Source organism: Sorex araneus, chromosome X (assembly GCF_027595985.1).
Source record: "Sorex araneus isolate mSorAra2 chromosome X, mSorAra2.pri, whole genome shotgun sequence".
In the NCBI taxonomy this organism is placed as follows: domain Eukaryota; kingdom Metazoa; phylum Chordata; class Mammalia; order Eulipotyphla; family Soricidae; genus Sorex; species Sorex araneus.
The window spans coordinates 220,136,405-220,150,902 of NC_073313.1; the positions used below are offsets into that span (position 1 = coordinate 220,136,405).

Genomic DNA, 14,498 nt, shown 5'->3' on the forward strand with positions numbered 1-14,498 from the left:
ACGCGGCCTACCCAGGTTCGATTCCCAGCATCCCATATGGTCCCCTAAGCACCCCCAGGAGTGATTCCTGAGTGCAAAGCCAGGAGTAACCCCTGTGCATTGCCAGGTGTGACTCAAAAAGCAAAATAAAACAAACAAACAAAAAAAGGTGCTGTTGATATCTCAGGGGCTCTGTCCTTAAAGACCTTAAAGCAGCTTAGGTCTGTTAAGTCAGACCATTTGAAATGAACCGACAATCTGGACATGCTCAATAAACTGGTGTTGTCAAGGGGCCTTTGAGCAAACAAGTAGTGGAGAAGTTCGGACAGTGCTGGACCGTGTGGACTAAAATGAGAAGGAAGGCAAGGTAACATGCCAGAGAGTGGCTGCCTAGCAAGTATGAGCTAAAGAGAGAGTGCATGTCTTCATCACCTGGCCCGGAAAACACTCTGGGAAGTGGCTGTTTGATCTGTGATGTGGACAAACAGATGGAGCAATGCTTGACAGTCTCTGGAGCAAGAGCCAGTAATGCAGAGAATGAAGCCAAGAGATGGAAACTAGATTACTTGGTAGTTAAGCTTTAGAACAAAAGGCCTGGTTAGAAGAGTGAGTGAAGGTGAGAATTGGGGGATGAGAGGGTGGTATGGAGACCCCAGGTAGGAAATGGATGCTGTGGGAAGTTATTGTAAGATTTCAGGAAAGGTGACACAAGAAGAGAAACATTTGCTAGCTTTTGAGGAAATAGATCTTGAGATAAAATAGAAGTAGAAGGACCCAGGCTGCTTTAAGACATGAGGCAAAAGGTAAGAGTGACTTATCTAGGGTGGTACACAGAGAGAGAGAGAGAGAGAGAGAGAGAGAGAGAGAGAGAGAGAGAGAGAGACATATTATTTCTTTTAGAAGAGATCAGGTACTTTTTTTTTTTAAGATTGTCACACTTGTTTAGTTGAGCAAGATCGAGATGAAGCTCAGTACCTTTATTGCAAACTATAATGCTCAAAAGGAGGGAGAGAGAAAAAGAAGAAAAGTCCCTGCCATAGAAGCAGGTTGTAAGGCGGGGGCAGAGGTGAGGTGGGAAGGCGATGATGGGAGGGAAACCTGGGGACATTGGTGGTGGGAAATGTATATTGCTGGAAGGATGAGCGTTGGAACATGTATGACTGAAACCCAACAATAAACACCTTTATAACTGTGTATCTCACAGTGATTCAATATTAAATAAAATTAAAATAGGGGAAACAAAGATTGAGAGGAAATAATAACTTTTACTTGATTATTTTTCTGGTGGGGGGGTGGGTCACCCAGTGGTGCTAGGGACCACACCCAACTCTGCTGAGATACAGAGTCACTCCCTATCGTTCTTGTGGCAGGAGGCCAAGAGACATGTGCTATTAAGGATGGAACCCAGGTCTCCCACATGCAAAACATACACTCAGACGTTTGCTCTTTTACCTCAGGCCTGAAGTTAAACTTTTAAATTTCTGATCCAGGTTGATTTCTGCCCTGGCAAAACCAAATAAATTAAGTAGAATGTGGAGAGCTAGAATGAAATCTTAGATGAGACTTTTGACATCCTCTCTCCCTTTTGTCTTAAGGTGGTGGCATAGGAGGTCAGAATTAGCCCAAGTGACTTACTCTGATCCTGAAACTTTGGCTCTGCCTCATGTCACTTAGAACCAGTCTTGCTCTGAATTTCCTTGAATTAGATTGTTTGAGAATGGTTGGCTCCTGGGCGCTGAATCAGTATTCACTGTGATAAAAGTGTTCTGTAATATTTAGATCATGCCCGTATAAATAATAACAATATGATTTCTCTCTATTCTTGTATGCCTCACATTCTCCTTGTCTTCTTTCTCCTTCTAATTCTTCTTTTCATCTTCTCTGCCCCTTTTGCACCCAGATATTGCCATTGCCGCCCCTTATGGAGGTGAAGATAAAAAAGGAATTGTTTATATTTTCAATGGAAGATCAACAGGCCTGAATGCAGTACCATCTCAAATCCTTGAAGGGAAGTGGGCGGCTCGGAGCATGCCCCCAAGCTTTGGCTATTCAATGAAAGGAGCCACAGATATAGACAAAAATGGATATCCAGGTGCTTTCCTAGAATACAGCTAAGATCTAATGTTTTTTCACTGTCTAGTAAATAGCATGTTACTGCTCTCTTTGCTTGTGTTACAAATCATTTTCAATCCAGTATGTCCAGCATTGTTCAAGCCTGTACTGTTGGAGACTCCATCACTGAGAGAGACAAGGAGGCAAACCACAGAGGTTCTAGTTATGAGCACTCCCGAAAAAAAACATGTACTCTGCATTTCTTCTTTTGTCTTGAAGACTGTAGTGAAACATCAGGAAAATCTAGATGAGAGAAACAAAAGCTAAATGCTCATTCTGCTTTGAAATAGACAAAGCCTAGCTTACTGTGGGAGAGAGCTGTGGTTTCAGTATTATCTATGAACCGTTGGTGCCATATGGATATAAAAACTAATCCTTTCTGTTTGAATATTATCTTTAGTTCTTAGTTTATGTAATGCGCTCTTCTGGTTTGGTTTTGTTTTATTTTGGAAACAAAGTGAAACTAGAGAAACAAGAATTTTTATGCTCAGAATATGAAATCCATAGGCACTTCTAAAGCTTTTTCTTGGACATGCATGTGTTTGTGGTGGTCTGAGGATGAGATGGGTGGCATATACTTCCTCATTGTTGCTTCGTTTTTTTTTTTGTTTTTAATTATTAATAAAATGTTTTTGTCTTCCTCAATTAAAGATTAGGTTCATGGTAATAGATTCAATTACCATTTTCAGTATTTTAGCCTTTTGTATGTTGTCTTACGAACACTACTTATAGACGTTTTGAGATTCTCTTATATATTTGCAAACTTACTTGGCCTATCTCATTTTTTTCAGAAAACAAAATTACTTAAATCCCTTCTATGTTCCTTGGTGAGAGGCAGTATTGCCCACTGTAGCAAAAAGTGGTCTATCTTACTACATATAAAGTTTTGTAGACTGGTGTGTGAATTTTAAAATTATAATCAACATATCTTTTCTACTCTCTTTTCAGATTTAATTGTGGGTGCTTTTGGTGTAGATCGGGCCGTATTATACAGGTGAGTTTGATTCTATATCCTATAATAAGAATATTCTGAATTATTTAAGTTTTATAATTAAGTACCAGTGTTTGAATTTCAGTTGTTTTCTTTAAGTAATGGATATTTCTATTTAAGAAATTATTGCTGGCAAGCAATATTCATACAGAAGTACAAAAGTACAAAAGTCAAAACCACCATTGATTTTTGTTTCTTTTGTGAGGGGGGCAGAAACTATGGTCCTGGGTAACCTCCGCTTGCTCTGTGCTTGAAATTGTTCTTGGTTGGGCACAGAGAACCTTGCAGTGTAGGGAGATTGAACCCAAGGTCTTTTGAATGCAAAGGATGTGTTCTAGGCCTTTGAGCTATTTCTCAGAGCTATTTCTCTGGCCTTCCTTTAATCTAAAGCTAATCTAAAAGCTGAGATTTTTAGAAAAGGTTCAGAACTTTTCTTAAGTTATGTTAAAAGATATCCTCCTGTGATGTAAATCTTTCTTTAAAACTTCTCTCTACTGACGATAGCACAGCGGGTAGGTCATTTGCCTTGCACACGACCAACCCGGGTTCGAATCCCAGCATCCCATATGGTCCCCTGAGCACCGCCAGGGGTGATTCCTGAGTGCAGAGCCAGGAGTAACGCCTGTGCATCGCTGGGTGTGACCCAAAAAAAAGCAAAAAAAAAAAACTTCTCTCTACTGAGCTGGAGCTATAGTACAGTGGGTAAGGCACTGCCCTTGTACGAAGTCTCCCTGGGTTTGATCCCTGGCACCTCATGTGGTGCCCTAAGCCCACCAGGTGTAATCCCTGAGCATAGAGCCAGAAATAAGCCCTGAGCACTGCTGGGTATGACTCCAAAACCAATAAACAAAAAAATTAAAAATAAATAAATAAAAATGATCTGAAATTTTATTTTTCTCTAGCAAATAAGAAACTTTGTGTTTCTGTCACAGCATTTTGTGACCACAGGGTTAAATATAAAGTGACTCACATGAATGTTTTTTATTAGAGCAACATATTTAATTCATATATTTGTATTTCTTCGCTTTAGGCATATTCTCAATTTCTGTCTTTTGTCAGTTCTTCAGTTCTTTAGAATATTTTCTGGCATGCAAACTAGATTAATGTGTTTGTGCCTGTGCTAGACTTATGCTAATATGTGGCAGGAAAACTAGATTGGCACTGTCTCATGGTGTGTAATGGGACTGTTTCATCTAATCAGTAATGAGTTGGCTTGATTGTAGCTCTCAGTTCACATGCATTTATATAGATTGCAGAATGTTTTCCTATTTAGACAGTGAGGTTGACCTGAGCCATGCATACAGTATAGTTTAAAGTTGTGTATCTGAACTTCAGAAAACTATTTATTCTATAGTGTTTCATTTTTTTAAAAAGTTGCTATTGATGAAATTATATACACATGACAACAATTCAAATAGTAGAGACTAGAGGATAATTCAGAGGACTAGTATACATGATTTGCATACTGGAGGCCTGGGTTCTATCCCCGAACCGTATGGTTTCTTCCCCTGCCTTCTCACCCCCACCAGCACGCCAGGAACAGTCACTAAGCACAGGACTGGGGGAAAATTGCTAACGATATAAAAGGACATATAATAAAAAAATATTTTGGCTTTTTCGGAGGGAGAGGGGGATAGACCACACCCCATGATGCTCAGGGAATATACCTGACTCTGTCCTCTGGGAGTCACTCCTAGTAGTGCTCAGGTCCTTGAACCCTATTCGCCTGCATGCAAAAGTATGTGCATAACCTATTGAACTGTCTCTCTAGCCCCAAAGTCTACTTCTATTTCACTTACTAACTTGATTAATATTTCTATCAAACAATCCTATGCATTTAAAAAAAAAAGTGTTTGGGGACTTTATTGAGAGTACAGAGGATAAGCTCTTACCTGCAACAGATTATGTTGAATCCCAGTTATCCTATGTGGTTCCCCAGGCACTGCCAGGAGTTATCCCTTAGTGCAGAGCCAGGAGTGAGCTTGAGCACTGTTGGGTTTGGCCCCAAACAAATAAAATTGTGTGTGTGTCTGTGTGTCTGTGTACCCAATCTTTGTATATTATGTTTTTTTTTCTCGTATTAAATTACTTCTTGGATATATCTTAAGAGATTATCTCATATTCTCAGAAATGTGTGTTTGGCTTTCTTTTCTTACATTATTCATTGCATTAGGTAGATAAGCCCACATCTTCTTTAACCATTCTACTTTGATGTACTGAACTCATTAGACCGAACTTTTTATTTGTTTGTTTGTTTTTGTTTGGGGGCCACACCCAGTGATGCTCAGGGGTTGCTCCTGGCTCTGCATTCAGGAATCACTCCTGGCTGTGGTTGGGGGACTATGTGGGATGCCAAGGATTGAACCTGAGTTAGCCATGTGCAAGACAAACACTGCACCTGTACTATTGCTCCAGCCCCAGGTTAAGTATTTAAACCATTTGCCTAGAACTGAGAGATTTCCTTGGAAGTTGTACTCTTTTTGGTAAAAGAGGACAATTCTGGTACTGTGATGGTTGGTCAATCTATGTTTATTGGTTCTATCTGTTCTTTGTGCTACTATAGACTGTGCTTCCATAAGCATTGCCCTCAATAGGCAGTCACTGTAAACCTAAATGTTTAGATTAATCGAACTTATTTTGTTGTTGTTACCAGGGCCAGACCAGTTATCACAGTAAATGCTGGCCTTGAAGTGTACCCTAGCATTTTAAATCAGGATAATAAAACCTGTCTACTGCCTGGCACGGATCTCAAAGTTTCCTGGTAAGGGATATTTATTGTTGTTAAAAAATATCTGTTATTATGATTATTGGTTCAACCATTATTAGGGGATTAAAATACTGCTAAAGCCATTTCCATAAGTATACTCTTTTCATAATATAGCTTGGATTGTAGAAATATTAGAGATATGCAGATCTACAAATATGTTAACTAGCATATTAATTTTATAAATAATGTATGAATAATGAATAATTCATAAAGAAGAAAAAGCTAAAGATCTCAAAACTCATTTATATTTTATTTCCAAGTAGAACAGTGAACATTTTTATTTCTAGGGCTATGGTCTTTTTCTAACTTATTATCTGTGAATAAATATATGAAAAGATTGTTTTAATCCAATATATTGATTTTCTGCTTGTTCCATTTCTCTTTTTTTTGTTATTGAATCACCATGTGGAAAGTTACAAAGTTCTCAGGCTTATGTCTCAGTTATACAATACTCAAACACCCATCCTTTCACCAGTGCCCATATTCCACCACCAAAAGCCCCAGTGTACCTCCCACCCCCCGCCCCCCCACCCCCGCCTTCGTAACTGATAAATTTCACTTCATTTTCTCTTTACCTTGATTACATTCCATATTTCAACACAAAACTCACTATTGTTGTTGGAGTTTCCCCCCAAAAAAGACAGCCCTACTGCCAAGGAAGCATTTGATAATTAGTTTTCCATTGCTGAGAATGAAGAGATATGAAGTCCTGCTGTTCCAAGTACATAACTCTTCTTTTTTTCCCTCCTTCCCGAGCCATCAAGTTTGTGCCTGCTTAATAGTCCTCATAATATGGCTGATGCCATGCCGCCCGACAAGGGGAAAAAAAAAAAACGAGAAAGAAGCATATTTCCCGTTCTCAGCTGGCGTGGGGCTATGGCTTAGTTCACAGTCTAGAGACATGGCTGCAAGCAGTTTCTGGAACCAAAAGTAGTCTAGTTGACCTCCGGATTCTGGTTGATCAGCAGCAAAGCGGCCACACAAAAGTGTGGCCACCCGGGTCGAATCTCGGCGGAGCGTGCACTGGTATAGGCCCCAGCCCGAGACTGCCCAAGCGTCCCGCTGTTCCAAGTACATAATTTTTTTTTCCCTTTCCTGCATCACCAAGTTCATGCCTGCTTAATAGACATCATAATATGGCGGACACCATGCCCCATTTTTCCCCGAAAAGGGAAAAGAACCGAGAAAGAAGAATAATTCCTCTCCTCAGCCGGCGTGGGGCTATAGCTTAGTTCACAGTCTAGAGAAATGACTGCTACTTTGATTATCTTCAATATTTCAACAAAAAACTCACTATTATTGTTTGGAGCTTCCCCCCAAAGTCAGATCTGCTAAAAAGGAACCGTTTCACATTGCTGATAATTAAGATATATTAGGTTTTGGATTTCTGTATAAAGTTCAGAGAAAATTCTGCCAGAAATTGCATCACTGCAAGCTTTTACTTCCCTTTTGTGGTGCTCATAAGATGGAAAAGCCTGGAGAGAGAAACCCTTGCCCACTGGCGCCACATGGGGCAGTGGCTCAGTTCACAGTCTGGAGGTATTTCTGCGAGCTGCCTGTGTCCAAAGTAGTTCAGTTGGCCTCCAGGATCGTGCTCGTGCAGCAGCGGAGAGCGCTCCATTCCTACTTTTTGAAGAAAAATATAATTTGGGGGAAAGGGCAAAGTTTAATTTCTGAATTTGTTTCTAGTCCAGTATTTTTCGACTCTTTATTATTTGTGTACTACTTTTGCTGTATTTCTGATTTTTGCTCATTTCATTTTACCTGTTTTACAATATTTTTTAAATAGGCTCATCTTACTTTAAAACATTTTAAACTAAAATGGAGTAACATGTTTCTTTTTTTGTTTGTTTTTTTTTGTTTTTGGGTCACACCTGGCGATGCACAGGGGTTACTCCTGGCTCTTCACTCAGGAATTACCCCTGGTGGTGCTCAGGGGACCATATGGGATTCTGGGATTAGAACCCGGGTTGGCCACGTGCAAGGCAAACGCCCAACCCGCTGTGCTATCGCTCCAGCCCCCAGTAACATGTTTCTTATATATGTAATTAGATTAAAATTAATAATGAAAAATGCTAACTCATGCTATTAACATCATCATGAATGCTGTACTCTGAGAAACACCGTTTTTTCCCTTGTTCATACAGACAAATAAGAGAGAAGTTATAAATGAAAAGTTGAATGAATGGAAGCTAAAATATTTTACTCTTATTAGAGATGATGAAAAGATATTTTTCTGGAGCTGGAGAGATATTATTTCCTTGCACGCGGCCGACCCGGGTTCAAATCCCAGCATCCCATATGGTCCCCGGAGCATGGCCAGGGGTAATTCCTGAGTGCAGAGCCAGGAGTAACCCCTGTGCATTGCCGGGTGTGACCCAAAAAGCAAAAAAAAAAAAAAAAAGATATTTTTCTGCTTATCTTTTAAAATTATTATTAAAAATCATTATTTGGAATTTTATTTTTTATTGTATTATCTGAAAAAGCCAGCAGTATTTGCTCTTTATTTTAATTAATTGCCTGTGAAGTTTAAAAGAATTTGTTTTTAAATTTTACTGAATTTTCCCTTCACTTTCCCACATATTCCTGTAAAGTTGTTAATAATGTTTATAATTATGCTAATTCAAAGGTCTCTAATCTAATAGTTATAGCACTAACTTTCACATGTTTTTTATTACAACACATGGTACAAAATGCATTTGGGTTATAATCCAGTAAATGCATGGATGTAACAAAAATTTACTCAAAACTTTACTCTTGATAGATAACAATCAGTTTTATTTATTTAAATTTATTAAGGTGCTGGGTAGTACTCATTACTAATTTCATAACCCATTAGTAATTTGTTGAAAACCTTTTAAAGAGTTTGCTAATTAAAACCACAACAGCTAATTAGAGAGAGAAAACAGAAGGGAATGCCTGGTCACAGTGGCAGGGTGGGGTGGGGGGGAGATGGGATTGGGGAGGGTGGGAGGGACACTGGGTTTACGGGTGGTGGAGAATGGGCACTGGTGAAGGGATGGGCTCCCAAACTTTGTATGAGGGAAGTATAAGCACAAAAGTGTATAAATCTGTAACTGTACCCTCACGGTGATTCTCTAATTAAAAATAAATAAATTAAAAAAAAAAAAAGCAGATACTAGGTTCTCCTCTGCATTAAAAAATAAATAAATAAATAAAGAGTTTGCTAATTAAAATATGCCATGGCTAGGTTTTTATTAAATAAGAAGTTTTTTAAAATTCAGATTATTTCTTCCCTCATTTATATTTATTAATAGTTTCTATAATTTTGAGGGAAGGTTAAGAAATTTTCTGTTTTCTCAGCAAAGTAGTTGAAAGTACTACACGATGTACTAGGTTATTTTACATGATTTCATGTATTAAGAATAATAGTAAGATTTGTGAAAAGATAGAATATATTATAATTGTGATATTTGGGTGGCATTCAAAATCATGTTTAAACTAGATTATAAAAATATATATGTATGTATTGTTTTATTTCCCCACAGTTTTAAAGTAAAGTTCTGCTTAAAGGCAGATGGCAAAGGAGAACTTCCGGAGAAACTTAGTAAGTATTCTATGGGAAATTATTTTTATTTTAGCACTGTAGCACTGTTGTCCTGTTGTTCATCGATTTGCTCCAGCGGGTGCCAGTAACATCTCCATTGTGAGACTTGTTACTGTTTTTGGCATATGGAATAGCCTCGGGTAGCTTGCCCGGGGGGATACTCTGGGTTGCTTGCTGGGCTCTGAGAGGACAGAGGAATCCAACTCGGGTCGGCCGTGTGCTACCAGCTCCAGCCAAAGGGCAGGATGACTACATTTAGATCAGGACTCCCCTGAGCTCCCAGCCACACTCACCCCTTTTTACTTCCTGGGTGTCCCATGAAAGGTTCCGACATCAGTTCCCCACCCACTCACAACAGTCCTGTGCCCCTGCGTTGACAGAGTTCCTCCCTCCCATGCACGCTGGGTGTGAGCCCTACTCTAAACCCGAGGGGCTGGAAGGACAGCACAGCTCTGGAGTTTGCCTTGCACGGGGCTAGGATCCAGGGCCGACACAGCCTCTAAGCCAAGCACAAGCCAAAATAGAACCAGAAAATGAGTGCAGAGACGATGGAACCACCCAGCTCTCCCACTCTGGCCCCCAAGTAGGGCAGTTTCTAGAGTGATTTGAAACCAACTCCTCCGGTTCTGAGGGGATACTCTAATTTCCTGAGGCATTTTCCCCCCTCGATCTTGACTCATAATTACATTTTGGAACTAAGTTCATGAAGGTTTAGAGTAGCAGCTCTCAATCAAAAACTAATCAAAAACATCCTGCTAAACCCATTTTCTCTCTGCGATTCTTATTGCTAGAATCTGAGTAGAGGGAGAGCACCAGCACGCACCCGACCCAGAACCTCACTGCCCCTGGGCCTTTCAAGGGAAATTCAGGGCAGTGTCAAAAAAATCATTGAAAAATTAGAACCGGTTGGTCAGAGAGAAGAGTACAGCCAGCAGGCAGAGCCAGGTTCAGTTCCCGGCACTCAACATGCCACTACCCCCTACAATGCTAGGTATGGTCCAAAAAACAAAAAATAAAATAAAAATTAGGACCCTAGGGCCAGAGCGATAGTACAGCAGGAAAAAAAAATTAAACTGATTTTTATTTTATAAGCAATAAAATAACTCAAAATATTTTAAAGATATATATGGCATTTAAAACATGTTTTAAGGTTATTTTTAATAGTTATGAAAATAGTTGTTTTATTTGAAAATTTATGTTTTGAAACCTTTAAAGTTGCACTATATCTGCTTTCTCAACTTAAGCCAATTCAGAAATAATATGCTTATTTATTGACATGTTGAACTTATCAATATCTCACAGAATGGAAGAGATGGCCTTCAGAAAGTTCAACACTGGCCAATAGGAAATAGAGGTGCCCTAGGGAAAATCGGTGTTATTGCCTAAAAGTAGATGATCTGCTGAGTTTTCTATTTGATGTCCCTGAGAAGCCTTTAGCTATCTTAAGAGTATAGATAGTAATGATGGTTGGAGGGATCTCTCGGGATGGGAGATGTGTGCTGAAAGTAGATAAAGGACCAAATATGATGGCCTCTCAGTATCTGTATTGCAAACCATAATGCCCATAAGTAGAGGGAGAATAAGAGGGAAATTGCCATACAGGCGGTGAAAGAGGTGGAGGTGTGGGGGGAGGAGGGCAGAGGCAGGGGGAGGAACACTGGGAAGACTGGTGGTGGAAAATGTACACTGGTGGAGGGATGGGTGTTCGATCATTGTATAACTGAAACTCAAACATGATAGTTTTTTAGCAGTAACTCACAGTAGTTCAATTTAAAAAATTAAAATAAAAATTTTAAAAGAAAAGAAATAATGCGAAGAAGAAAATGTTTTGGCAACTAAATTTAATCCGCAATGAAAGTTCTAACTTGACTCTCAAGAAAATTTTTTCCCTGAGAGGAAGGAGAGTTCCTTTTGTTGCCAAAATTTATCATCATGTTAGTGACAGGTGCTGAAAACTAATAATACTTGGAGAGAAGACGGGGTCTGTTAGGTGTGTCCCTGCACAAAAGTCCATGTAGATGGCAAGGCATACCCTCCCTAGATGATAATTTCAAGAATGACATGAGGAAATGAAGGAGCTGGTGGGGGAGGGTGTCTCTGTGATTGTATTTTCCCAGAGGAAGTGGTAATTTCAGCAGTCCTGACTAGGAGCATACTTTGTATGTTTCGAAAGTAGTAAGGAAGCGGTACTCCTGCATTAAAAAAAAAGAAAGTAGCAAGGAAAGCAATGTGGGTAAACAATTTGGAGCCTCTTTCTTTTTCCTTGATCAATTGAAGGAGAAACTTAGCTCAGGCTGGGCCTTTTACCATTGGCATTATTAAGTTGGATAATAATGGTGAAAGAGGACATCCTTGCATTAAGCTGGAATTTAAAAGATTAGTCTTTGACAATTAGCACAGTATTAGCTATGGAAGTTACCATATATAGGTTTCACTATTTTGTTTACATCTTTGATGTTTTTTCATAATTATTGTTGATACTTGACAATTCCTTTGTTTTTGCCTATTCATATCATTTTCCTTCATTTGCCTATTCATATCATGTTTCCTTCTATTATTGTAGTGCGTTGTATTAATTGATTTGCATGTAGTGAATTATCCTTGAATGCTAGGAATAATTATCCCACGTGGTCGTGTCAGTTGAATGCCAGGAATAATAATCCAAAATGCTTGCAACATACGGTTTATATTGTTAAATTATATTCACTGAGATTTTCATCGGGGATATTGACATATAGTTTAGTTGTGTGTGTATAAGAAGGACACAGAGACAGAGACATATACAGAGAGTTAGTTCTCTACTTGTCTGTTTGTTTGGGGGGTATGGGTAATTTTTAAATAATTTTTAATTGAGTTAGACACACAGTTACAAAGCTGTTCATGCTTGGGTTTTAATCATATAATATTCCAACACCCATCCCTCCACCAGTGTACGTTTCCCACCATCAATGACCCCAGTTTCCTTCCTCAAATCCCCACTCCCAGCTTGCCTCTGTAGAGGCAATTTTCTTCTCTCTCTCTTTTTCTCTCTCCCTCTCCCTCTCTGCCTCTTTCTCTCCCTCCATCCCTCCCTCTCTGTCCTTTTGGTCATTATAGTTTGCCGTACAGATATGGAGGGGTTCTCATGTTTGCTTCTTTATCTACTTTCAGCTTGTAGGTCTTATCCAGATCGATCATTTCCAACTCTCATTGACATAGTGGTTCCTTTTCTATCTCAACTGCCTTCTCTCCCAGCATCTGAAGCAGGCTTTCAACATAGACCAATCCTCCTGGCCCTGTTTATATTGTCCTTAAGTGTTAGTTTTTATACCCTGCAAGTGAGTGCAATCACTGTATATTTATCCCTCTTCTGACTCGTTTTTCTCAGTATGATATGCTCCATGCCCATCTACTTATAAGCAAATTTTGTTACTTCATTTTCCCAAAAGTTGTGTAGTATTCCATTGTGTAGATGTATCCTACTTTCTTTATCCAGTACTCTGTTCTCAGGCAATGTTGGTCTCATAAAATAAGCTCGTTAGTGATTCTTTCTTGGTAATGAAGTCATAAGGATGTAAATGATAAGAAGAATAAAGGGTGGCCTCTGGCAGTTGCTCTTGGTCATGAGCCAGATCAAAAAAATAATAATAATTAGAATAGAACTGGAAGGAAAATAATCCTGGGCTTTATACACATATTTGTCTTGAAAGTTAACAGCTAGACAAACTTGGAAAGGTATTTATAGTCGTAAAGATCCATCCTTTTATTTTCAGAATAAATGACTGAAAAATGATTCTTACAGGGCTGAAACAGTAGAGTAGCGGGTATGGTGCTTTCCTTGCATGCATCTAACCCAGATTCAATCCCTGGCATCCCATATGGTCCCCCAAGCACTGCCAGGTATAATTCCTGAGTGCAGAGCAGGAATAACCCCTGAGCATTGCAGGATGTGGCCCCCAACACAAAAAAACAAGATTCTTAGTCCAATCAGCCTTATTTGGTCATTTGCATCCCAAGGTACATATTTGTGTGATAATTTGATATGGTGGTTTCATTGAAATTAAGAGTTGTGGGGCTGAATAGATAGTCCAGCAGGTAGAGCACTAGAGCACTTGCCTTGCATGCCTCTGACACAGGTTCTGTCCTCAGCATCCCATATGCTACTCTGAGCACCACTAGGAGTAATTCCTGAATGTGGAGCCAGGCGTAGCCCTGAACATCACTGGGTATGTCCACTAAAACAAAACCAAACAAAAATAGAAATTAAGATTTTCCAGTAATATAATCTGATGATTCATTATAGAGTTTAATGTAACGGTGTGGGTACATGTATGTAAAAAACTCTTAATCAGAACAACTGATTTACTTGTAATTAATGATGAAAGTCTTCACTGACTTATTTTATACTCTGAATACTCTGATCTTAGCTTAATCCAAATAAAATAAATCTCGGGGCTGGAATGATAGCACAGTAGGTATGGCATTTGCCTTGCACGCAGCCAACCCACATTCGATTCCCAGCATCCCATATGGTCTCCTAAGCACTGCCAGGAGTAATTCCTGACTGCAGAGCCAGGAGTAACCCCTGTGCATTGCTGAATGTGACCCAAAAAGAAAAAAAAATTTATAAAATAAATCTCTGATAGTTATTTTACTGCCATCATTTGCTAATGTCTAGGATTCATATAAACAGTCTTTGGGGATAGTTGGATTAAATGAATATTCAAAATTAATATGTACAGTCTCACCCAATGTAGACATTGATAATGAATTAAAAGCAGATTTTTTGTGAGAACTCAAGAAATTTCAGACAGAATGGTGCTCAGAGGCTATGTTGGTTATAAATCCTTCGGTTTGTATAGACTTCCAGGTGGAGCTTCTGTTGGATAAACTGAAGCAAAAAGGAGCAATTCGGCGAGCACTATTTCTTCATAACAGGTCCCCGGGTCACTCCAAGAATATGACCATATCAAGAGGGGGACAAATGCAGTGTGAAGAACTGACTGCTTATCTAAGGGTAAGAGATATTTTTCCACCCCACCAGATTTTCTTCCACTTTTTTCTTTCATCAAAATGATTTTCACTTTGGGAGCTAAATAAAA

At 39.2% G+C, this 14,498-nt stretch overlaps 1 protein-coding gene across 1 annotated transcript in view; it reads left to right on the forward strand.

Annotated features, from left to right (window-relative positions):
* The window catches only part of ITGAV (integrin subunit alpha V), a 123,147-nt gene that overhangs the window by 84,004 nt on the left and 24,645 nt on the right, over positions 1-14,498 (forward strand). The window contains exons 13-17 of the mRNA XM_055120880.1: positions 1,880-2,071; positions 3,040-3,085; positions 5,736-5,843; positions 9,359-9,417; positions 14,259-14,413. Of these exons, the coding sequence (XP_054976855.1) occupies positions 1,880-2,071; positions 3,040-3,085; positions 5,736-5,843; positions 9,359-9,417; positions 14,259-14,413 (560 nt within the window). The remainder of the gene's footprint in view (positions 1-1,879; positions 2,072-3,039; positions 3,086-5,735; positions 5,844-9,358; positions 9,418-14,258; positions 14,414-14,498) is intronic.